The 27,500-nt window shown below is 29.5% G+C and overlaps 1 protein-coding gene across 5 annotated transcripts in view; it reads left to right on the top strand.

Moving 5' to 3' along the window:
- Window positions 1-27,500, top strand: part of LOC124425014 (A disintegrin and metalloproteinase with thrombospondin motifs 9) — a 123,655-nt gene that overhangs the window by 35,700 nt on the left and 60,455 nt on the right. For 4 of the 5 annotated variants that reach the window (XM_046964888.1, XM_046964979.1, XM_046964800.1 and 1 more), the window contains 3 exons: window positions 5,285-5,413; window positions 6,628-6,788; window positions 7,184-7,309. In XM_046964888.1, the coding sequence (XP_046820844.1) occupies window positions 5,285-5,413; window positions 6,628-6,788; window positions 7,184-7,309 (416 nt within the window). Of the gene's footprint in view, window positions 1-5,284; window positions 5,414-5,640; window positions 5,726-6,627; window positions 6,789-7,183; window positions 7,310-27,500 lie in introns of those variants that run through there. The other variant, XM_046965155.1, reaches the window with a different exon arrangement.

Raw genomic sequence — 27,500 nt, 5'->3', positions numbered from 1 at the left:
GTAAAAAGAAAAAGAGAAATTAAACGAATCCTTGATCTCACGTCTATTTTCGATCGCAAATACATGTATGTAAAATTATTAGATCGAGTAAAGAGAGAGAGAGAGAGAGAGAAATTGCACGATTAGATTACGATAAATCGATGTCGACGATTTCGAGGTCGTTCTAATTAAAAAAAAAATAAACAAAATAAAAAAAATAAAAATATTTCGATGCAATTGTCTAGACTCTAAAAAGAAAAGAGAGAGAGTGAGAGAGAGAGAGAGAGAGAGAGAGAGAGAGAGAGAGAGAGAGAGAGAATAGAAAATTAGACGATTAGATTATTAAAAAAAAAAAAAAAATATGTCGACGATTTCGAGGTTGTTCTAATAAAAAAAAAAAAAGAAAAATTCGATGCAGTTGTCTAGACTTTAGAGAGACAAAAAAAGAAAGGAAAGGGACAAAGAGAGAAAAAGGGAGTATGAGAGTAAGAGAGAGAAAGAGAATAGAAAATTAGACGATTAGATTATTAAAAAAAAAAAAAAAAAAAGAAATATGTCGACGATTTCGAGGTCGTTCTAATTAAAAAAAATATTTCGATCCAATCGTCTAGAGAGAAAGAAAAAAAGAAAGAGAAAGAGAAAGAGAGACTAAATTTTATAAATCGAATTCAATAACTATGCTATAGTAAATCGTGATTAATTGCGAGCAATTAAAACTATTATTATTGCAATTAGAACGAGAAAGACGAGAGATTGGAATGTTTGTCCGTAATCACATTGATGACATATTGTCCGTATCACTTTTTTATTATTCTTTGTTAATAAAAAGAAAGATAGATAGATAGATATAGTGAAAGAGAGAGAGAGAGAGAGAGAGAGAGAGAAAGAGAGAGGAAGAGGAAGAGAGAGAAAGAGAGAGAGATATAAAGATACTTACAATTACTAATGGTATGTATAGTGTCTTTTGAAAATGAGCCACGTCCAAGCTGTGACGTGTATTTATTACGATCGTTTATTTACATATACGTGTTCTCAGTTATTCAGTAACTCGGACATATGTGTGCATGTGTGTCTTTATTTGTGGTGAGTATGTTTTTATGTACGTATAATAAGACACAGGGTCGACGAAGTAATTCTTTCTTTCTTTCTTTTTTTTCTCTTTTCCTAAAAAATCGTTTGAATCGCATTAATTTAGAAAATGTTTATTGTGCATCGATACAAAAAGGAGGAAGAAATAATAAAAAAAAAAAAAAAAAAAAAAGGTGTGTGCTTATGTGTGTATAGGTGATAAAAAGAAAAAAAAAGAAAAAAGTAGAAAAAAAAAAAGAAAAGAAAAAAAAAAAGAAGAGTCAATTTTAATGATACATTAAAAGTATTAAAAATAAAAGTAGTAAACCTTGAAAGGAGAACATTTTTTTCCCCAGTTAATAAAAACAAGAAAAAAATAATTATTTGTCATAGAAATTATATGATTAATTACTATAATAATTAATTTGTATATCATTAAGAAAATTATTTATCTACTTGTTGTGTAGTATATAATTATACTATATTATATATTGTAGTATTAATTGCAATATATTTCAATATATTATATTGAAAGTTAGATGACATTAGAGATGATACAATTTCTTTGTATGTATATGAAGAAGAATAAAATTAAAAACATAAACAAAAAACAATAACAAGAAAAAAAAAACAAAAAAAGAAGCTTTAACATCCTCCACTATTATCGACCAATAGATTCCTATTCACGTTCATTGTTACATACATGATATACAATACATGCATGATGTACAATTCATGCATGCATATATACATAAATGCACGCATACATGTATAGACATGTATATAGTATGCTGACAAGTGCATATCAGTCATATGTTTTCTTCCAAAGAGTGTTTAGTTATTACATTGCAAGAAGGAACTCCGCATGCTCTTCTTCGTTCACATTTGTGAATCATCGAATGAAAAGAAAGAAAGAAAGAAAGAAAGGAGTTCCTTTTTGTGCGCTCTGAACAAAGACAAAAGATATAAAGAAAGAGAAAGAGAGAAGAATACAGAATAACAGTCCTGAGTCTTTTAACTTAGAAAAATAAAGAATCAACAAACGCGTATGTTCTCCGCCAACCCACCCCTCCTCCCACTCCCCTTCTCCTTCCTCTCATGGATGCATCCACGGAAATAGAAATCTTTGTTCCTTCATCTCTCCCTCTCCCTCTCTCTCTCTCTCTCTCTCTCTTTCATTTATCAAATCATTTTCAAATTGTTTGATCGTACACGATCCGATTGGATTTAACGATAGTTACGTTTATACGTAAAATGTATATAAATGTAATTTTCTTAGGAAGAACACGTTTTCCCTCATCGTGTTTAGGGAGAAGAATGATGTTTTTTACTATTTTTCTTTTTTTTCTTTCTTTTTTCTTTAAGAGAAATGAAAGAGAGAGAGAGAGAGAGAGAGAGAGAGTGTTGAATTACAAAGGGACGAACTGACTGCATCTTTCGCGTCGATTTGACCGACCGTCACGATCGTTTATTTTAAGTTCGTATATATATATATATATATATATATATATATATATACATATGTATGCATGTATACATGTATGTATGCATGCATGCATGTATATATGTTCACGTTTATATGCACTTTCGTTTTGCGCCTGACGGATTTAAACCGATCATTTCTCTCTTTTTCTCTTTCTCTCTCTTCCTCTTTCTCTCTTTCTCATTCTATTTCTTCTATCTACGTATCTCTCTCTCTCTCTCTCTCTCTCTCTCTCTCTCTCTCCATCTCTTTCTCTTTCAGTCTTAACCCCGTCCAGATCCAGACGCGACTTCGTCGAATTTTCCAAATTTTCCTTCCCTCGAAATTATTCTCCGAATTAATATATACATGCATACATACATACATACATGTATGTGTGTGTATATATATATATATATAAATATATATATATTTATATATATATTTATGTACGTACGTACGTACGTACGTAAATAACTTTCTTTTTTGTTTTCTCTCTTTTCTTTCTTCTTCTTTTTTTAATCCTCTCTCTTTTTGTCTATCCATCTATTTATCTATCCGTTTCACTCACTCTTTCTTTCTAATTTTTCGAAGAAAAAGCAAACGTGAGATAAGGATAATTGTTGTTTATTTCATTATTTTTTTTTTCTTCTTTTTTTTTTCTTTTTCTTTTTCTTTTTCTTTTTTTTCCTTCTTTACTTATTTAATACTTTTACAATAGATACATGCGGAAACATATAAATATGTATAGAATAAATTTGAGAGAGAAAATGAAACGAATTGACTCGTAAAAATATGCATCGTATTGGATCTTATAACAGAATATTTCGAATGATGTTTCTTTGCTGTATAATTTATTGTGAATTAATGTACAGAGAGAGAGAGAGAGAGAGAGAGAGAGAGAGAGAGAGAGAGAGAGAGAGAAATTTGTTGGAATAAATTTTTAGAGAATTTTGTCATATTTTCGTGAAATTTTAGCAACTATGTTATCACAGAAAGAGCGAAAGAGAAAGAGATAGAGAGACAGAGAGAGAAAGTGAAAGAATAATAAAGAATGAAAGAGAGAGAGAGAGAGAGAGAGAGTGAGAGAGACAGAGAGAATATACACACACACACATCTATCGAATGTTTTTAATAGTAAAAATAAATTTATCGTAAGAAAAAAAAAACGAAAGAATTTTTTGTTTCCTTTTTTCTTTTTTTTTTTACTAATATTCCACATTTATACCTGCAAAGTTCTGTTGAAATCTTCATACATTATTCGATTTGTCTCTCTTAACTTTGCATTATTTTTCCTAAGGAAAAAAGAGAGAGATCCCAAAGCGTAATAAGAATTAATGGCTTCGAAGAGTTCGTAGAGAAGTTGGAAAGATTTACGAGAGGTCGTTGAATCGTCGCAATGAGAAAAAGAGAGAGAGAGAGAGAGAGAGAGAGAGGATAGTTTACGAATATGTCGTATTATAAACGAATGAATGATATTCGAATTTGTATTCTCACACTTTTTACCTAAAGTGATTTCTTAAGAGAAAAAGAAAAAACAAGAAAAAAAAAAGAAACGAAAAAAAAAGAGAAAGAAAGAAAGAAAAGAAGGACTTAACCTAAAAAATGATGATCGGTGTATATTTCTCGAGTTATGTAAAGAATTATAAACGTCGTTTAATATTTCATTGATATTAATAATATTATTTGTAAGGATTTACAAAATATTATTTTTCTAACATATATACATAGGTGAGAGTTCGAAATTAAAACTCATAGATTATATAATAATATTATTGTTATTAAATATTATACGTATTAATAATTATATATATGTAATTTTTAATTATTAATTAATTAAATAATAAAAAGTTATTAACAACAATAATAATAATAATAATAATAATTTGTTAACTAAATTTATTATTATTATTATCTAATTATTATCTAATATTTTTTTATTAATTATAATATTATTATCGAATACTTTCTTTTTTTTCGAAGTTTTAGGTTATGACGCGTATAATGTATAATAGTTTTAATTGCTCGTTAGTACACAAGTACTCGTTAATTTTATGCATACAAGTACTTATTATCTTTACATATATGTGTATTTATATATACGCATTTATTTATAGTACCAGGATTTATAACGAGTCATGGAAAAATAAATATTAATATTTCATGACACGATAGTTATTATTTATATATATATATATGTACGTACGGAAAAGTTTTTATTCTAACATACGTTTCAAATTAAAATGTATTATAGGTTATATAACGTTAATGTTTCACGATACGATAGAATCGTTTTTACAAATGATTTTTTTTTTTTTTATTTTTTTATTTTTTTTTTTTTCTTATCGTAACTCTAAAATTAAAACTTATAGGTTAAGTAACGTTAACATTACGTCATATTATTATTTAATAATATGATAACGAACACCTTTTCTTTTTTTTTTTTTTTTTTTTCTAAATTCGAAAATTAAAACGTATAGGTTATGACGCATATAAATACTTAATTACTCTTTGGTATGTACATACGTAAGTGTAATTACTTGTTACTTTCATTTAGTTGTGCTACGATACGTGACGAATCGTGGAAAATAACTTTAATACCTATGTACATATATATACTTGCTATCCTTTCGTGCGTACTTACATTTTTTATTTTCTTGTTTTCTCTCAACTCTCTCTCTCTCTCTCTCTGTTTTTCTCACTTCTTCTTTCTTCTTCTTTCAAAGTTAGATAACGCAGAACATTTAAAATATAATTCTTTTCTTCTTCTTACAGAGTCGACCAAAGACAGAATGGAAGGAAGAAAATATAACGACAGTATGCCAGACGTTTTACCTACGACTAAAGGTGACTTGGAATATATCGTACCAATGAAAATCAGTCAAAATCAATACGAAGATCCGCGTAAGTATAAACGCTTTGTTTTCCTTGTTTCAAACAAATTATGAGATACGCGCTTATTACGTTGATATTTGATTGGATGAATAATTGTCATCGATCGCCGCTAGAGGCGCTCTACGGAGAAATAAAGCGTTGTGATTGGTTCTCTCTCTTTCTCCTCTCTCTCTCACTCTCGCTCTCTTTCTTAGAATCAAAGTAATCCAAATAGTATATCGATAAATACGTACGTGTTGTCGAACGTTCGTGTTGCCAAAATTGATTGGAACAATAATGAGCGTCCGTGTCCTTGTCCTTTCATCTTGTCTTCCTTGTTAGGTAAGTTTTACATTTATTATTATACTCGTACTACTCGAGGTAGTAGCATCGTCGTAGAAATTTTCGTATCGTGAATCTTACGTTTATCAACCCTTTTTACATCGTTCGTTCGTTCGTTACTTCGTTAACGAAGACAAAAGAGAAAGAGTGAGAGAGAGAGAGAAAGAGAAAGAGAAAGAGAAAGAGAGAAAGAAAGACGGAAAAAAATGGCGATCATGTCGGCATATAAAACGTATGTAAGCACTTAACTTACGCATATGTCAATATATTTAACGAATCGAACGTGCATAGCTTAGAAAGTATATTGTCGATAGATGTTGAATTAGTCGAGACGGGTGTACTTCGTCTTTATTCGTTTTTCTTTTATTGTCTTTTTTTTTTTTAAATCAGCGTTCCGTTTTAATTGTTTCTTTTTTTCTTCTTTTTTTTTTTTTTTAACTCGTTACATTATTGTTACGATCGAAAACGATTGTAAAGTAGTGGCGAAGGTAGATGAAAAAGTTAAAAAATTTTTCTTTGTTTCTTTTTTTTTTGTTTTTTGTTTTTTTTTTTTTATTCTTATTTTAATTACTTACATTATTATTGCATAAGAAAAGTCGTTGTAATTACGATCGAAGGGGATACGCACAAAATGGCGTATAACCGAGAAAGGTTTGAAAATTTTTTGTTGATTTTTTATTTTTTTTTTTTTTTTTGTATTAATATAATATAATATAATATAATATAATATAATACAATATAAGTGTATATATATATATATATATATATTTTTTTTTTTTTTTGATCTTATATACATTTTTAATCTTACATCTTAATATCCCAATATCGTAAAAAATATTGTCATAAATTATTATTATAATTATTTTGAATACGAAAATGAACGTTGTTGTAAAATTTTACAGCCGATCCTTTTACAACGGCAAAGAGACATCACAGTGGACATTTTCGACATGCAACAGCAAAAGTATGGGATCCACATCCACAATACGAATTCACAGCTTTCGGAAAGTTCTTTCGTTTGAGGTTATCTCACGACACGAGCTTTATATCACCGGATATGAAGGTATGTAGAGCGTATCGATCGATTAAATCATATCATTTCTTTCTTATTCTTTCATATTCAAAACGTTTACACACACACATATATATATCCATTTATATATTTATTTATATATTTAATTATTTTTATTATTATAATAAAAATTTATATAATATGTAATACAATAAAAATTTATTTTATATATATATATATATATATATAATTAAGTTTATTATATATATATGTATACAATAATAATAAATCATAATAAAAATTCTGTTATACATATAATTATTTTTATTATTAAAAAAAAAATTATAATATATATATATATATAGATGTATATATATACACACATTTATACATACATACAAATATATATGTATATATATATATATACATATAATTTGTTTATGCAGGTAACACATATAAGTGCAAACACAAGTAGAAAAGTGCATCCTGGTCATCAGTTGGATTGTTTCTACAGTGGATACATTGAAGGTGATCCATATTCAATAGTTGCTGTTAATCTCTGTCATGGAATGGTAAGTTTGATTAAATTAATAATAATAATACTAATAATAATAAGAATAATAATAATAGTAGTAATAATAATAATATTAATAGATAATAATAATTAATATAGAACGATGAAAGATGTTCTATTATCGCATAAAGAAATCTTTTTAAAATCACTATAATAGTAGTACCGTTTAAGTTTTAAATGCATTCATATTCTACTATCATCGAGAAATAATTTAACAGAAATATAAGGAACAAGTTTTGCATTTAAAATGATTTATGATAGAACAGATAGTAAAATTAATATATCCAACCAAATGATTTTGTAAATAAAGAAATCTTATAAAAAATACCAACGAATAAGTTTAATATTGACGTTAGTGAAATTACGTTTGACCAATGTTATTCTTAGTAGGATATTTTTTTTTCTTTTCTTTTCTTTTTTGCTCTTTTTCATTTGGAATTTTCTTTTTTTTTTTTTTTGCAATCATCGCGAAACAATTCATAAATGAATTTTTTTTTTTTTTTTCTTTTCAATTATATCATCCCACAGAGTAGATAAATATAAAATAGATTTGGCGAGGAAACGTTATGGTCATTTTTTTTTTCTTTTTTTTTTTTTTTTTTTTATTATTATTATTATTATAGAATAGAAAAGGTGTGAGAAGTGAGATGGGATTTTTCTAATAAGGATAAAATATTTAGCGAAATGATCTTAATGAATAAATTATATTCTAAACGAGAGAAAAAAAAAATAGGAAAAGAGAGAGACTTTATGGCAACGATGAAGAAGTTTAATTTGACGTGTTAGGAAATTTACGTTTAACGTATTAACATACCCACACATAGATATTTACATACGTATTATACGTAAATTGAATTTTGTTATTCCATCGTCCATTGCATTTCGTTGTCGGGTTCGTGAGATAGTGTTAAGTGTCGGTGTGGCGTTAGTCTATCTAAATTGGACACTTGCCACGTTCGGGGTAACGTTAGAAACAAGTTTCCGGATTATCTTGGCGAATGAACCGTGTGGTAATCGTGTGTGTGTGTGTGTTTATGTGTTTATGTGTTTGTACGGTGCCGAGAGAGTTGGCCGAGTTAACTAAAGGAATCTCATCGGACACGAGCGCCAGCATGCATTTTACCCTATAACATGTTTCTCCAATCAAATCTAATCAAATCATAGAATTTCATTCTATTGAAATTATTTCTTTTGACAAACCGGAGTCACAATCTCTTTCGAATTAGATTTTTTTTCGAATGAAAACTTACTTTGCTTTGTTTTGCTTGTTGCTCGATGAATTAGAGTAATGAAACGGAATGATGACGTATGAATATATATGTAAATATATATTATGAAAGACAAGAAAGAAAAAACCAAAATAAATAAATATATATATATATATATATATATATATATATATATGTATATGTATAAGAGGAATTTATAAAAAAACACGTTGGAATTATTAATGAGATGAATTTAGAGGGGAATGGGGAAGGGGTGGAAGGGTTTAATAAAGGTGGAAAGGTTAAATTAACTTTTAAATTCATTTAATATAAATTAATAATTATTAATAATTATATTAATAATTATTTCTCTTGATAGGTATTAAATTAATAATTATAATTAAATCAGATTAAAGAGAATAAATTAATGATAGAATGATGAGTATATCGAAGATATGATTTTTTTTTTCTTTTTTTTTTTTTTTTTTAATACTTTTATTCGTCTCGTATCAATTGTAAAATAAAGAGAGACAGAAAGAGAGATAGAGAGAGAGCGAGAGAGAGAGAGAGAAAGAGAGCGCGAGAGAGAGAGCGCGAGAGAGAAAGAAAGAGAGAGAAACTCTTTGAGATGCAGAAGTAAATCCGTAAAGAACGGAGACATGCCACGTTTCATGGCTGTTAATTAAGAATTCAACGTGGAATAAGTTCCATAAATTACGAGGCACATCAGAGACAACGACGACGAAGACGACGAAGACGGCGAAGACGACAACGACGACATACGTTCGCATCATTCGCATGCAAAAAAGGGGGAGTTCGGTCTCCTTTTTTCCTCCTGCCCCCCTCTGCTCCTCCCTCCCTCCTTTTCTCCCCCGTTCAATCCCCTTTATATCCCCGCTTCGCTCCTATAATTCTTTATCGATTTCCTCGAATCGACTCTTCCTTACGCTCGAAGTCGAATAATTAATTATTTTGTCAGATTTATGTGATGATGATTTGTGTGTTATTCTCGATCAATGCAAATTCGATCGATCGCATTTACAATAACATTTCGACGTTTACAATTTAGAATTATATTATTTTTACTAATCAAAGATTTTTCTTACGATACTCTGTTAATTGAATTCTTTATATGTAATTGTAAAATTTTTAATTATTAATTGAAATTTCTTTTATATATATATATATATATATATATATATATAAGTATAAATACATATATACGTACATAAGTATGTATATACGTAGATACATATGTTTTAACGTATGAAACGTGTCGTATATGTGATTTGAAAATTTTTCTTATTTTTTTTATGAATGCGATCGCCATCTTGTTTTCATAGAGAAAGAGAGAGAGAGAGAGAGAGAGAGAGAGAGAGAGAGAGAGAGAGAAGAAACGTTTCATTGTATACACATATGTAAATATTAACGTAAAACGTGTCGTGCTTTTAATTCAAATATTTTTTCAATCTTTTAATGACGATTATAATTAAATTAAATCGACGCCATATTGTTTTTAGCACGATAAACGTTTCGTTGTATTGTACATACATATATATAATACATAATGTATATACGAACGTATAGAGTTTGTCACGAGTGATATAATATATATTTTTCTTATATTTCGATGAATATTATCGCTATTTTTTTTCTTTTTTTTTTTTTTTTTCTTTTTTCCCCCTAAGATACAAACGTTTTCGTTGTATATACGAACACGCACAAACATACACGTACATACTATATATACGAACGTAAAATGTATCGTCGTGATCTATGCGTGATTTGTAATTTTTCTAATTTATCTATGAACTTATGAGTTAGAATGTGTGTAGTCGCCATTTTGTTTTCGAAGAGAAAAAGAAAACGTTTCATCGTACACAACACGTACATATGTGTATATATATATATATATATATATATATATATATATATATACATATATATTTATACTTATCGATCATGATTCAATACTATTTGCGATTTTCTAAGAAGGATTCTTAATACGACCATGGAAATTAATGGATCTAGAATATTTTTCTTTTGCGGAAAAAAAATATGTGTGTACTTGCGTGTGAATAAGACATGCATGTATATATGTGTTTATATACAAAACATGTATGTATGTATGTATGTATGTATATATGACGTTGTGTGTTTCATATTCGTTCGCGGAAGATAGAGAGAGAGAGAGAGAGAGAGAGAGAGAGAGAGAGAGAGAGAGTAAGCAAAAAAAAAGGAAAGAAAGAAATAAAGAAGTTAGAGTTTCTCGCTATGTCGAGTGAACGTAAGGATAAAAAAAAAAAAAAAAAGAAAAAAGAAAAAGAACAAGACACGATCGTTTGCGACTAGTTAGAGAGAGAAAGAGAAAGAGAGACAGACAGAAAAAAAGAGTGAGAGTGAGAGAGGATATGAAACGTTCGACGAGATGCTCTCTTCGTCGTGTCCTTCCTTTCGCGAGGTCGAACTTTACGAGTTTCAAATGTTGCGTTTCGATCGCGAGGACGTTTGAAAACTTTTCTTCGTATACCAATAATGATCGTTCTTAGAAAGACGCGAATATTTTCTTCTTTTTTCTCCTCTTCTTATTCTTCTTTACCCCCCCTTTTTATTTTTCTTCTTTCCTTTTTCTTTTCCTTTTGTTTTTTGTTTTGTTTTGTTTTGTTTTTTTTTTTTTTTCTTTCGTTAATAATCAACTCGAGTACAAGAAATACTTTTTCCTTTTAAAAGTTCACAAATACGTACAAAAAGTTATTATAAAATAAATATTTTAGTTTTAGCTTTTACGATTTTACACGAAAAAGAGAGAAAGAGAATGTAATATAACCTAATCATTAATCTAACCTAATCTAACCTAACGTAACTTATCATAACCTAATTTAATATAATCTAACCTAACTTGAACATATAATTGGATATATATTAATTTGACTTTGACTTTTAAACGTATAATAATGATAATAATAATAATAATAATAATAATAATAATAATAATAATAATATTAATAATAATATTAACATATAAATTGATCTGATTTAAAATACGTTCGAATTGATAAATTTAAAGTATAATCAATTTCAATATCGATCACGTAGTAATATATTATTTCTATTTTTATGATTACATTGGATTATTAAACAAAATTCTCGATCTCTTACCTCTCAATTACTCCCTTGTCATCCTCCCTTTCTCCCTCAACCCTTAAAAATCATATACATACGTTTTATTATTATGTTAATTTTATTTTTATTTTTATTTCTTTTTTTTTTTTTTTTTTTATTATTACTTTTTTTTTTTTAATTATATCTTTTATTATTTGTTATGATTATTTATTACATATCTAAGTTGACTCTTGAACGTTCCAAATTATACGTGCAAATAATTTTTCTTTTTAATTTTTTTTCTTTTTTTTTTTTTCTTTTTTTTTCTTTTTCTCCTTTAATATTTTCTCTAATCTCATTTCTCTTAACACCTCATATCTCGTATATTTCTTAATAATCGATTGATACAACTCATACGAATCTGAGAAAGATTTCTCCCGATGAGAATTACTTTCTCAACCTTTTTTCTTCTTCTTTCTTTTTTTTTTATTTTTTCTTTTTTTCTTCTTCTTCTTCTTCTTCTTGTTTTTAATACGCATCCAAGGTGTCAGGCAAAGGCCACATTGCGTTCTGGCTCGTTTGAATTACGTTAATCCATGAAAGTGACCGTAGGAGGGAAAGGATTGACCAATGAATTTTCTTTTGAATTGAAATTTACGACGACGTAACTAAGGGTAAACGTCGACTTTAGGTAGGGCTTCTTTAAGTAAGTGCCGGATATCTTACAGTAAGCGAAAACGAGAGAGATAGATAGATAGATAGATAGATAGAGAGAGAGAGAGAGAGAGAGAGAGAGACAGACAGAAACAGAGACGGAGAAAGAGATACTTAAACGAGACATATCGCGATACATCGTCGTTGAACTCACTTTGGCCAGCCCCGGAAAGTTCAAATTTCATTCATTAGACATTCTTGGAGTGGCTGTTTGTTAGGCTCGTAACAAAAATATCCGTGCGAAAGAATATCGCGAAGACAGGCAAAGAGGTAGGTTGGAAGGGAGTGAGAGAGACAGATAGAAAAGGGAGAAATAATGTTTCATCGGAATAATACATAGAAATCACCTATTAATATGCAGTACAGATCAAAGTAATATATTTTATTATATCGTAAATTTTCTTTTCTTTTTTTTTTTTTTTTTTTTTTTTTGATTAATCTTTTATCATTCGTTATATTTATTTTTTGTATATTTATTTATCGTCATCCTGCTATTTTTATTTTTATTTCCTTTGTAATTATTTGCTTCCGTTATTTTTATTCTGTTTATTATTTCTTTTTGTCACTATTTTTATTTTTTCTAATTATCTTTTTTTATTAGTATATCTTTTTATACATTTTATTACTACGTTGTTTTTATTTTTTTTTTTTTTCTTTCCTTTTTTTTTTTTTTTTTTTTTTTTTTTTACTACTTCGTTTCTTTTTCTTTCATTTCTTTCGTTATAATAATAATAATAATTATTATTATTATTATTTTTTTTCAATCATATATTTTATTATCCTATTATTAATTAACTCCTATAAATATTGCGTTTCTTTTTATCTCTTCTTTTCTTTTCCTGCCCCCTCCCTCCCCGGCCCCACCTCCGCTCGTCCGCTCTCTGCCCCCTTCCCCCCCCCCTTTTCCCTATCTCTCCTTTGTCGATAAGATCGCAAAATTTAAACGAATCAAACGTTTCTTTTTAATTTATCGCGAGCTCGTAGAAAACAAGCAATATAAAAGATTTACCTCGAATTTTGTTAATCCCTACGTATATTGGTATTTTATAACCACTTTTTAAAACGGATCGAGTGACTCAACATGAGTCAGAGAAAAAAAAAAAGACACCGCAGACAGATAGTGACAGAGACAGAGACAGAGACAGAGAGAGAGAGAGAGAGAGGGAGAGAGAAAGGGTTGGGTTCGTGGGGAAGGGAATCTGATGAAGATAAAGAAGCGTCGATCGACAAGTGCGATAATTATACTTGGAAGAAGAATTTTCTTTCATTCGAAACTCGCCTTAATGAGACAGCCTGAATTAAAACAATGTTCGTTTTTTTTTGTTTTGTTTTTTCTCTCTCTCCCCCCCCCTCTTTTTTTTCCTCTTTTTTCTTTTTTTTCTTTTTTTCCCTTTTTCTTACTCTCTTGTCTTCCTTTTATTGCGACGTCAAAGGTTTTATCTACTTCTTTCTTTTCCTTTTTTTTTTTTTTTTTTTCTTTTCCCCCCTTCTAATACATAAAATTCATCGAGACAAAAGTGATAGTTAGCTTCTGATGATATATCAAAGGATATTAATTGAATTCGTATATTTAATATAATATAAATTAATTATATTGTAAATATAGAAATAATTATTATGATTATATTTACGTTGCTTGTGTATCTAATAATATTATTTAATATTATTAAATTATATATATATATATATATATATATATATATATATTTAATTATGAGAAATTATATTATGTGTTAGGTTGGTTTTATCATGATTTTTATTTTTTTATTTTTTTTTCTTTTCTTTTTTTTTTTTTAGAATCGAATTTTTGTAATCCCGAGACGTCTTTGATCTATTTGATTTCTTTTTCTTTTCTTTTTTCTTTTTTTTTTTTTTCTTTTGTCATTTTATCCCTTTTTCTTTCGTCCTCATAATTAAACGATACGATCTGAATAATTTTCTTTTATTATTCTTCTTCGTTTTCTTTTCTTTTTCTTTTTTTCTTTTTTATATTTTGTTTTTATTTTTTTTTTCTTTTTTTTTTTTTTTTTTTTTTTTTTTACCTTTTGCTAAATGAGAATTTTATTATATTGCAAAGTGTATGTTATTTAATTTCACGTGTTAAGGGACTACATAGGTAATTCCACTCGTCATCCTCCTTCTTTTCATCCTCCTCCATCTTTCAATATGGTGTGGTCTGAAAATAGTCACGGTTCAAGGTTCCATTCGTGCATGAACGATCGAGACAGAAAGAGAGAGATCGATACAGAGAGAGAGAGAGAGAGAGAGAGAGTGAGAGAGAGTGCGATACAGAAAGAGAGATACAAAGACAGAGAGAGAGAGAGAGAGAGAGAGAGAGAGAGAGAGAAAGAAAGAGAGAGAGAGAGAGAGAGAGAGAGAAATATAGATACAGAGAAATATACAAAAAGTGAGAGAGAGAGAGAGAGAGATGAGAAGGAGAATCACCGCAAGGTGTTACTCGTTTTATGGCAATTTTATACCCCAAGACGTTTTCTCGATAGCTCGCGTTAGTAAAGGCTGAAGAGTCTGAAGAGATAAAAGATGTCTTCGTGCGTTACCCGGAAGGAGACCGAGATATTCGAACGATTCTAAGAACGTCGAATATCTATCTCGTGAATCTAAATTAGCCGTCAATATTCCCTACTGCATTTATTTTTCCATTTCTTTTTTTTTTCTTTCTGTTTTTTTTTTTTTTTTTTTTTTTTTTTGCGTGAATCATATCTATTCTTTTCTTTTTTTCTTTTTTTTTTTTTTTTTTTTTTTTTTTTTAATACTGCAATTACTACATTAATTTTATTATATTGCAAATTTCCTATATACAAATATATATATATATATATATATATGTATGTATATATATAATTGTTAAAAAATAAAAAAAGAAGAAAAAGAAAGAAAGAAAACGAATGAATGAATGAATAAATAAATAAGAAGAAAACAAGAGATGGAGGAGGGAAAAAGTAAAGCATTAGGTTATAAAATCAAATTATTCGAGCTTATATTTCGTGAATAGTTTTGAATTACCTCGTACTGCCTAAAAAGAAAAAGAAAAGAAGAAGAATGAATGAATGAATGAATGAATAAATAAATAAATAAATAAATAAATAAATAAAGAACGAAAGAAACGGAATAAAAACGAAACAATAAAAAAAATCTCTCTCTCTCTCTCTTTCTATATATATATATAAATATATTTGTGTGTATGTGTATCTCTCTACGTGTATGTAAATCCCTGAGAGAATGTCGAGATATTTTGAGAAAAAGTATGATAATATATCCCGGGGACAGGTTGACGAAGGTATCGCAGCTTAAATCGTTGTTATTACGCGGTGTGCAGGTCAAAGAGCGAAAGATTATTTAGCGGGAAGCTCTTTGATCGAAATTTATCGCTTGGTCGGCTCGTATGTCACTACGAGAACGGAGGAGGAGGAGGAGGAGGAGGAGGAGGAGGAGGAGGAGGAGGAGAATGAAGGAGGAGAAAGGCGGAGGATGATGATGATGACGATGACGATGAGGATGAGGAGGAGGAGATAGTGTATGAGGAGGAGAGAGAGGAAGAGGTAGAGAGGATGAAGTAGGAGGTAAAAGGATGAAGAGGAGGATGAGGAGGAGGTGGTGGATGTGATGGGAGGAGGGAGGAGGAAGGAAAAGAAGGCGACGATGTGTGAGAAACGTCGTCGTCCTCGACGTAGTCGACGACGATGGTGGCATATAACACGACGTGGTATGCACTTTCCGAGCCAGCGGTGAAAACATCCGATATATATCACTTTTATTCCTGTCGCAATGGCCTCACGCACGTATATATATATATATATATATATATATATATATATATATACATAGATATACGAAAGAAAAAAGAGACAGAGCCAGAGCCAGAGACAGAGAGAGAGAGAGAGAGAAAGGGAGAGGGTGGGTGGGAATTTATAAAACGCGGAGACGAACTTTTGAAATACGTTCTCTATATATATTATTAATCATCTGATCAAAATCATCGTACTCTTTGTTAGATGAATAGAGATAATTCATCTTATCGAACTATCGCAGTACAAATTTTCTCTCTGATAATCTCTCTTACTTTTGTCAAAGATTTATTAATTAATCATTCGCTTTTTCTTTTCGATCAATCGAATTTCAATTTATTTATTTTAATTGCTATAGTAATCACGACGATATATATATATATATATATATATATATATATTGGCTTTTGACGAATACTTCTTTTTTTTCTTTCTTTTCTTTCTTTCTTTCTTTTTTTTTTCTTTTTTTTTTTTTTAAATCCATTTTCGTTCTTTTAAGCTTAAACCCCCTATCGTCCCCCTTTTTCCGGGTCCCTTTTAATATAATAATTAAAAGATATTTTTTCCTGTGTAAATTCGATAAATCATATCTTCGGAAAAAAAAAGAAAAAAGAAAAAAGAAAAAAAAAAATCAATCCACGTTGTAATACACGTATCGTACACGTATACGATCGATTTTAATTTTTGGATCTCTCTAAGTCAATCGAACGTCTGTTTTCGAACGCATAGAAATAGTGAAGTATAAACAGATCTGGAGTACTCTCCCCCTTCCCCCCCTCCTCCGCTCCCCTCTTCTCTCTCACTCTTTCTCTCTCTCTCTCTTTTTTTTTTTTATTTCCCATCGTATACATTTAGTACGCATTCTCGATATTGAACCGAGCCACTCGACCTAATTATTGTAATCATTCTCGTAGACCTTAGAATCTCGGTCACAATTACGTCCATTTAAAAGATGCTTCATTTTCTTTTATCTTTTTTACTCCCTTTTACTTCTTCATCTTTCTTCGTTCATATTTCACGTGTAATACGATATTATACCATTCGCAAATATTAAGATATAAACGTACACATATATCGTGGATGATATTATTTCTATATTATATATTTTATATTATTTCATATTATTGATTTTTCTTGTTATTGTTATTGTCGTTGTTATTGGGAAAAATTAATATAACGTTTGTTAAGTGTATGAAATTTCAATTAAAATCTATACATATACTTATATACGTACGTACGTATATATCTACGTACTATATATATATATACATATATATGTAAATAAATTCATTTGGAATTTTATTTTAATTTTTATTAATTAAATCATTACGTTATGTTAATTAAATTATATGTATATATATACATATATATATATATATATTAAATTTATTTGAAATTAATATGATATTATATGTTATAAAACAAATAAATAAATAAATACATAAATAAATATGTAAATATATATATATAGCGAGCGAGCGAGAGAGAGAGAGAGAGAGAGAGAGAGAGTGTGTGTGTGTGTGTGTGTGTGTGCAAGAAAATGAAAGAGGCAGGTGTATGAAAATTTTTGTCGAAAGGAATGCGGATGATATCGAGTTAGGTGAGAAGGAGGAGGAGGAGGAGCAGAAGGAGGAGAAGGAGGAGGAGAAGACGAAGAGTTACTTCGGTCTCTCGAGTTTTCTTCTTACCAAGAGTTTAGCCGAACAGAAAAGAGAGATAGAGAGAGAGAGAGAGAGAGAGAGAGAGAGAGAGAGAGAGAGAGAGAGAGAGAGAGAGAGAGAGAGAGAGGAACAAGGCGTAACCCACTTTTGCAAAATTAGATTCGCACGCGCTCGTAGCATCAACGTCGAATCTAGGCGAGTATACGATAGGAGAGGAGAATAGAAGATTGGTGAGAAGAGGAGAGGAGAGGAGAAGAGAAGAGAGTAAAGTAAAGTAGACGAGTCACCTCGGAGGGTCTCGTTCTATTCACCTCCTACCTCCTTCCTCCTACCTTCTCCCTCCTCCTTCTCCTCTTCCTTTTCGTTCTTCTAAGCTTCCGACTCCCTGCTGAGTTTTGCTTACATCTATCCAACGTGAAAGCAGCTACAGTGCTGAAAACGATGTGCAGATGTGTCCAACCAATCCTTTTCTTCCTATCTCTATATATCTCTTTCTCTCTCTCTCTCTCTCTCCGACTCTCTCACCTTCTCTCTCTCTTTATCTCTTTATCTCTTTATCTCTTTATCTTTTTCTTTCTCTTCTTTTTCTTCTCTTTTTTCTTTTTTCTTCCTTCCTTTTTTCTTTCCTTCTTTCTTTCTTCCTTTTTTTTTCTTTTTTTTTTTTTCTTTTTTTTTTCTTACTTTATTTTCACCGTTTGTAAAATTCGTTAAAATAGAGATACTCAACTTATTGTAAGATCGTACCTTCGAAAATCTCCCGTGATACTGATACGTATATTAAATATATAATTTAATATATAAATCTTATTAATATATAAATCAATAAATATATAAATCTGAGGCGTTTCATTAGATTTTATTTTATTATAATTTATTTCATTTTATTTCATTTTATTTTATTTTATTTTATTTTATTTTATTTTATTTCCACTTGTTATAAACAGAACTATACTACGATCTATATTTATACTATCGGAGTACGTTGGTTATGCTTAAACATTTTCATCGAAACGAATGCTGCTGCGTCGAGGAGTGGTGATGATGGAGAGATAAAGAGAGAGAGAGAGAGAGAGAGAGAGAGAGAGAGAGAGAGAGAGAGAGAGAGAGACGGATAGATTAAGGGTGGGGTTTAGAAGATAAGTAGAGTTTGTAAATATAATATGCCAAGTATGAAAGGTTGAGAATCACTACTTACAGGATTAGTATGTTCCAACTTTTTTTCCCACACGTGGCATTCGTCGATTCAAAGATCTCGGCCGACATCTTGAAAATTGAAAGAAAGAAAGAAAGAAAGAAAAGAAGAAAGATAGATAAAAAGGAAAGAATAAGAAGTGGATAGTTAAATAGTTAGATATATGGATGGAAAATTTTCCTTAGAGAATTATCGTAGGATGTAACAATAATAATCTTTTTCCGAATGTAATTTACGTGAATTCTTTCATAAGAATTTTAATTCTAAGGGGGTTGAAGAAAGAACGAGAAAAAAAAAGAAAAAAGAAAAAAAAAAAAAGATCCATACGATATAATTTTTTCACACAATTTTATTATGTGATTTCTTGTCTATTTACTTCCTTTCCTCCCCCATTCCAACATCCCTCCCAAATCATCCATCCACCCGCTATACCCTTTCAATCGTCCTTCAATCTTTCTTTAAGTCGATAAATCGAAACGATTTACTTCTTATTTTCGAATTTATCATTAGATTATCCATGAGGATAAACGAGAAATTCGTGCTAATAAATTTTCTAAGTGCTCCAAAAATAACGGGACGTAATCGAGAAAGAGAGAGAGAGAGAGAGAGAGAGAGAGAGAGAGAGAAAGAGAAAGTGAGAGAGAGATAATAGAAAGAGAATCTTGGCCTCGGAAAGAGATAGACGGATGGATGTATAGAGAGAGAGAGAGAGAAAGGGAGAGAGAGAAAGATAGTCAAGGTAATTAAGAGAGAGAGAGAGAGAGAGAGAGAGAGAGAGAGAGAGAGAGAGAGAGAGAGAGAGAGAGAGAGAGAGAGAGAACGAGAGAGTTGTCTAATCACAAGAGGGATTGACTAGACTAGGAAGGAAAAGAGATGCAGGGGTTAAGGTCCCTGGGTCTTTGATCTACACACAGCCACGTGCATCATCAATGATTCTCTCGCATGAATTGTATGTCTATGTGTATGTGTGTGTATATATATATATATATATATATATATATGCTTTTAACTAGTCACTTTTATCTAGAAGTTATTAATAAAATCTTTTTCTCTCTGTGTATGTTTGTGTGTTTTGTGTTTTGTATGTTGTGTGTTGTGTGTTGTGTGTTGTGTGATATTATGAACGTGTTTCCGATGTGTTTTAATATTATCCGGATATCTCGTTCTTTAATGAACATTTTTTTTTGCTCTTTTATTTCTTTTTTATTTGTTCCATTTTTTTTTCTTTTTTTTCTTCGAAATTGATACAGGATTTAAGAACAATCTTATTAATTTCTTTTTCTCTTTTCTCTCTCTCTCTCTCTCTCTCTCTCGTTTTTTTTCTCTTCCTTTTTTCTCTCTCTTTTTCTTTTTTTTAACGCGAGATCTCAATATTTTTTTTCCTTTCTTTTTTTTTCTTTTCTTCTTTTCTCGTCTTTTTGGATTAGAAGACACACGAATTAGAAACGCTATAGGCCTATATGCTTTTGTTAGTTTTAAGATGGAAGTATTAATACTGAATGAAATGTTTTTTACAAGTAGATACATATACACTTATGTACGTCCCTTTAGTACGAACGGTGTAAATAAAAAAGATAAGGAAAACTGAATTTGTGTGTATATATATATATGTGTGTGTGTGTGTGTGTTTGCTTGTGTATGTGCAGGTTGGAATTTCGACACGAAGTGTCGAACTTTCCGGCTGGCTACGAAAAAAAGAAAGGAAAAAAAATAAAAAAAAAAAAAAAAAAAAAAAAAAAAAAGAAAAAGAAGAAAAGAAAAAAAAGGATATACTCGAAGGCAAAAGATGATTCTTTAGAAATTCTTCAAATCGGTAAACCGGTCCTCGACGTGATCTGATAGTCAAATGAAACTTTTGCCCGCAGACGGTCAATGTATTTTCTTTTTTTTTTTCCTTTTTTTTTCCTTTTTTTTTTCTTTTTTTTCTCTTACATTTTTTATCAGCTCGAATTTCTTAGGATTTTGCGAAGACAATTTCTCTCTCTCTCTTTCTCTCTCTCTCTCTTTTTCTTTCTTCTATTTCTTCTTTCTGTTTTTCTTTTTTTTTCTTCTTCTTTCTTTTTTTCTCTTTTTCTTTTTTTTTTTTTTCCTTTTTCACTAACGACCAATCGTTCGTAACATTAGAACAAAATTCAAATGAAATGTGACTTAAGTATAACGATAAGCACGATAAAAATTATATTGAATTAAATTGAATGAAAATGGACGATAAAAATTAAATAAAAAATAAATAAAGATTTATATATGTATGTGTGTGTGTGTGAGTGTGTGTGTGTACAATAAAAAGAAAAAGAATGAAAATAAAATGAAAGTTAATAGTCGTGAAAATTCTTTTTTTGTAACTAAGAATAATTATCACTTCAATCAACATTCTTATTATAAATAATAATAATAATAATAATAATAATAATAATGATAATAATAATAATAGATAAATGAAAAATTTTTTATAAGAATTTTGAAATACTTACAAATTCCAAATGTTTCTTTCGTTTCGTTTTCATTTTGTTCGAAAGTATTTCGATGATACGATTGTCGAAAAATTCAATCTCGATATGGTAATAGAAAATAAAATGTGTAAAAAAAGAAAAAGAAAAAGAAAAAAGAAACGAACAAACACACAAAACGTAAAAGAAGAAGGAAGAAAAATGAAGATCAATGCATCGTGCAAAATTTTCTTATCCTTTCGCGAAGAAATACAATTAATCCAATCATTATCAATAATACCTATTATAAATAATAACAATAACAATAACAATAACACTAACAATAACAAATGAAAAATTTGTAATAATAATTTTGAAATATTTGAAAAATCTCGATAGTATTCGTTTTGTTTTGAAATATTCATTGACGATCATCTCTTTTGTTCGGGATCAATCGATCGATCATTTTACAATAGTCATTTATCTCGTTACGTATATAACAACGCACCCTCACCGTTCTCTTCTTCCAACAGCAGCCTCCCCTCCTCACCCCCCTCCTCACCCCCCTCCTCACCCCCCTCCTCACCCCCCGCCGCCCCCTTCTATAACCGCGTCCTCGAGTTTCTGGTATTGTAGGTCACGATCTTGATCGCGGCCACCGTGTTAGCTGCGTCTGGATCGGTAGCATTCTCTCATCGTCGTTGTCTCGTGCAACTCGTGAGTAGTACGTTGACGCTCTTTGCCCGACGGGGGAATTCGTGCCCCGTAATTTCTTCGTATTACCGAGGAGGAACGTGTACAACCGTGTAGAAACCATCGTCGTGCTCTCTTCGAACGAGTTCAACGAGGAAAGAATATTTAAAACGATCACGATACATATATATATAAATATATATATGTCTCTTTTATTTTCTTGCTTTCTTACTTTTTTTTTTTCCATGCATCTTTTTTTTCTCTTTTCATTTCTTTCTTTTTTTTTTTTATATATTTTTATATATATTTTTTCTTTTTTTTTTTATATATATATATATATGTCTCTCTTTTTTTTTCTCTTGCTTTCTTACTTTTTTTTTTTCCATGCATCTTTTTTTTCTCTCTTCATTTCTTTCTTTTTTTTCTTTTTTCTTTCCTTTTTCTTTTTTCTTTTTTCTCTTCTCTTTCCCTTTTTTTCTTCTCCTACTGCCGACTCTTTGATATAAAAAAAAAAAAAAAAAGAAAAAAAAATACAATGATATAAAATACAATAAAGGAGGAATTTTCTTTGTTTATATATGAAATAATGAAAGGATAATTTTGGAAAAATTAATTGACTTTCTTTTTCTTTCTTTCCTTCTTATTTTTGTTTTTTTCTTTTTTTTTGTTTTTTCTTTTTTTTTTTTTTTTTTTTTTTTTTTTTGGCTAACGTGTAAGATGTAGGTAAAACGGGGAAGGGTGGATTGGGAGGGGGATGGGGCGGAAGGAGTATTTAAAACGATCACGATTTCTTTCTTTCTTTTTTGATTCATTTTTTCTTTTCTTTTCTTTTCTTTTCTTTTTCTTTTTCTTTTTCATGCAGCCGGACTCTGATGTTAAAAAAAAGAAGAAGAAAAAAAAAGGAACACAAAATAAATGAATGGGTAAAGAAAATAATGTACAATGAAGGAATTTTGTCGTTTAGAAGAAATAATGAGGGATAATTTTGGAAAAATTAATTGACTATTTTTTTTTTTTTTGTTTTTTTTTTTCCTGAAAGAACGTTATAGAATACAAGTAGGTATGAAAATAATTCGTATGAATGTTTCATTGAGCTTTGCGTTCTTTCAAAGATATTAAAAGTAATCGTATTAAAAATATTAATGACACAAATTATATTAATTAAATAAAATAATTGAATATAATTAAATGTTAATTATATTAATTATATAAAAACTGTATGTTAAAAACGTTTTAACGGACATTTAAGAATTACAATTAACAAGAGAAATTCATTATTTTCATTATTTTCTTTCTCTCGATATTCGTACGAAATATATTTGTTAGAGAGATATTTGAATTCTTTCTGTTCTTTTTTTTTTTTTTTTTCTGTATTACTTATCGTAAAAAAGACGTTTAACTCTTTGTTATGCAGTATAATTAACGTTTATGGATAAATTCAGACGCGCGTGTTGATAAAATCGCGTGTCGTTTTACGTACGATAATATCGTCGTCGTTTATAAGATGACGTGACATTCGTATTTGACGAGGCAAAATAATAACTGCGAAGTACGAAGAAAGAGAAATAAGAATAAGAATAAGAAAAAGAAAAGGAAGAGAGAGAGAGAGAGAGAGAGAGAGAGAGAGAGAGAGAGAGAGAGAGAGAGAGAGAGAGAGAGAGAGAGAGAGAGAGGAAGATGTACAAGATCGTCGTTGGAAGGAGGTCGATAGGCCGACGATCTCGATTTTAAAACATACTTTGCGAGAAATTGTATTCTCGTCAATTTTTCCTATTTCGATTCTTTTAAAAAATTACATAAAACAAAAGAAAAAAAGAAAAAAAATGGTCACATGGAAAATTCATCCGAACGGAACCGATCTAGTGAGTCTTGAATAAAATATAAGAAGAATTGAAAAAACAAAAAAAACAAAAAAAAAAGAGAAGAAAGAATAAAAAGAAAAACAATGATAACAATTAATTTTAATTTAATAATTTAATTTATATATATATATATCATATTATTAATGCATAGAGTTTTTTATTTTTCTTTTTTATTGTTTATTCTCTATTTTTTTTAATAATCAATTAGAAAAAGATATTCAATAATAAAAAGTACGTTTGTTTTTATTTGTTATTTTTTATTTCTCTCTTTTTTCTTTTCTTTTCTTTTCTTTTTTTTTTCTTTCTTTTTTTTTTATCATTGGATTTAAATATTATCGCGTAATTAATTTTTACAAAAATTTCGAATAATATAAGCCGATTATTTATTTAATATTTCATGTATTTCACAATGATTCCAAATAATAATAATAATAATAATAATAATAATATTAATAATAATACATAATAATAAATAATAATAATAATAATAATAATAATATAGAATCGTCGATCGAGAAGAAAGTACTAAATTCTAATTCATTAGCAGTAGCCATATACGATTTTTACATCCTATATAAATCTTCTATCTACATATACATTTTATATATATATATACATATATAGATACACATACAGACATATACACGTATACGCATAAATATATCATTATACATATGGTGGCCCATATAAATGGTACCATTAAAATTGACACAACAATTTTTACATCCAACATATATCTTCTATTTATATATATACACATACACACACACACACACACATATTACATGAGTATCGATCTATACATACATACATACATACATACATAAAAAAAAATATGTATATAGTGAGAGAATACAGAAAGATCTTTATGCAATATACATAACTATTAAACTTGACAGAATGGAAATAATAAAAAGGAGGATGAAGAAAAGAAAGAAAAAATAAATAAATAAATAAATAAATAAATAAATAAATAAATAAGTAAATAAATAAATATACAAACAAAAACAAGAGAAAATAATCTCAATGTATATAACTTAACGAATCAAAGATAATAGATCATAGAGTATTTCGCAATTTATCGATCGTGAAATCATCTATTCGAGATATCGAATAGTTCGAGACGACACGAATATTATCTCGTTCGATTAACAAAAAAGTTATTCTCCGAAAGAACAGGTTTTTCCTTGGATCAATCCATCGATCGGGATCGATCGATCGATCTATCGATCGTTATTCGAATAACAAGTGTACTGCGATATTTTAAGAAGAAGAACAAGAACAAGAATAAGAATAAGAAGATGACGATGATGATGACGATGAAGAGGAGGAGGAGGAGGAGAAGGAGGAGGAGGAGGAGGAGGAGGTGGAAGAGGGAGGGAGTATGTAATAAGGGGGGGGGGGTGGGAGACCATTCTAAGATTAATTGGTATCTTCGTGTGATTTTTCGAGTTGTTTTAAAATGTAAATATACATATAGATCAATAGCAGGCATAGTTCGTGATGATAAATTAATAGTAATCGTGAGATTACGTGTCAAGTTATTTCGATTCGTTACCATTAACTTAACGAGAGATACTCGATTACATCACTGCTCTGTTTAAATAGACACATCAGAGTTCTCTCTTTCTTTCTCTCTTTCTTTCTTTCTTCCTTTTTCTTTCTCTCTCTTTCTCTCTCTCTCTCTCTCTTTCTTACGTTGTCTCTTTCTATCTCTTTATCTATTTATCTGTACGTTTATCTCTATCTCTTTCTAACTTACATCTATACTACTCTAGTCATGCCTACTTTCTGTCTCTTTCTCTCCCTCTCTCTCTCTCTCTCTCTCTCTCTTTCTCTTTCTTCTTTTCTTTCTTTCTTTCTTTCTTTCTTTCTTTCTTTCTTTTTCCATTCTTTTTTTACTCCTTTTCTTTCTCTCTTTTTCTCCCCATATTTTTTTACTTTTTTCGTTTCTTTTCTCACTCTTATTTTCTTTCTTTTTAATTTAATTTCTTTTTTTTTTTTTTTACCTTTTTTTCTTTTCAATTTTTTTTGTTCCATCCTTTTCTCTCATTCTTTTCTTTCTTTTCTTTTTTTTTTTTTCTTTTTTCATTTTTGTAATTCCTTTTCCTTTCCCCTTCTTTCCTTTTTCTTTTCCATCGTTGTCCAATCATCGGTCGTCTGATTAATCATAGTGATCAATTAAAAGAAGAAAGAGAGAGAGAGAGAGAGAGAGAGAGAGAGAGAGAGAGAGAGAGAGAGAGAAATTGTTTTGTTATATATTATTTTTTTAATGTCGTTAAATAACGATGGAAATTTATTACGAGAATATGAGTGGAATTAGAGTTTTTTTTTTTTCTTTTTTTCTCTTTTTTTTAATTCGAATCGAAAAAAGAAATGTTCATATATCGAAAATGCCTTTAATTGTTGATATATTTCTCATGCTCATGAGATATTCTTCTCATGCAAATGAGGTCATTGATGAGCCACGTGCTTTGTGAGATAATAAAAATTACCCTTAATCTTGTTGTACGGTAATAAGTAACGGGGTTGAAACAATTTTTGTAATTCTTTCTTTTGTATTTTTTTTTTTTTTTTTTTTAACATTATCGTCGAACTTCGTTTTCGAAAGAACATGAAAAAAATTATAAAAATTTATATATGAACGTGTAAAAGAGAGAGAGAGAGAGAGAGAGAAAAGGAAGATAATTTTCTTAAACAACAATCAATTTTGTCCCCTCCTCCCCCCCCCCTCTCCCCTCTGCCGCTTCCCTCCTATTAATATTTAATATCCAATTGATCGATATTTTTTGTCAATGAACAATTAACAAAATTTTTCACATCAATAAATATCCATTTTTCGTTTAAAGTTTAAAACAAAAGTTAATTTATTCTAACGATTAAAATCATTATATAGATATAAGAAAATTGAAAAAAAAGTCAATTAATAACGATGAAACATTCGCTATTCAACGTGTCGATCGTCGTCGATCGTTGTAGATCGTCGTCAGGATCGTTGTTAGGATATTGCGTTTAGTAATTTTATTCGACGAGAGTGAAGTCATTAATTTACATCTGTCAGCGACAGAAAATACGTACGTACGTACGTACTCGGGTACGTAAGATACGCGTTCTCATTATAAGCGTCTCTGGTTATCGCAATCGCCTCATCAAAATCACGTACAATTTACAGCTCGTCGTTTGACGAGAGAGCTATTCGAAGATCGAGATATGATCGCACGTGTCTAACGATACCTGACTATTAATTTAAACAAACAGGAACGTTCAATAAGTCATCATCATGATCATCATCATTATCATCATCGTCGTCGTCATCGTCATCGTCATCGTCATTGTCATCGTCATCGTCATTTCCAATTGGTTTTCAACACTACGAATAATTAAATTTATTCGATAAAATAAAAAAAAAAAAAAAGAAAAAAAAAATAATAATTATCGGTATTATCGCACGGATTTTTTTTCTTCGCTCCAATTGCGTACCCCCACTTATCCTCCTTCTCCTCCTTCCTTCTGCCCCTCTCCTCC

Source organism: Vespa crabro, chromosome 1, assembly GCF_910589235.1.
Source record: "Vespa crabro chromosome 1, iyVesCrab1.2, whole genome shotgun sequence".
Lineage (NCBI taxonomy): Eukaryota > Metazoa > Arthropoda > Insecta > Hymenoptera > Vespidae > Vespa > Vespa crabro.
Note: the sequence above shows the minus strand (reverse complement) of the source record. Positions and strands in the feature narration are given on the sequence as shown.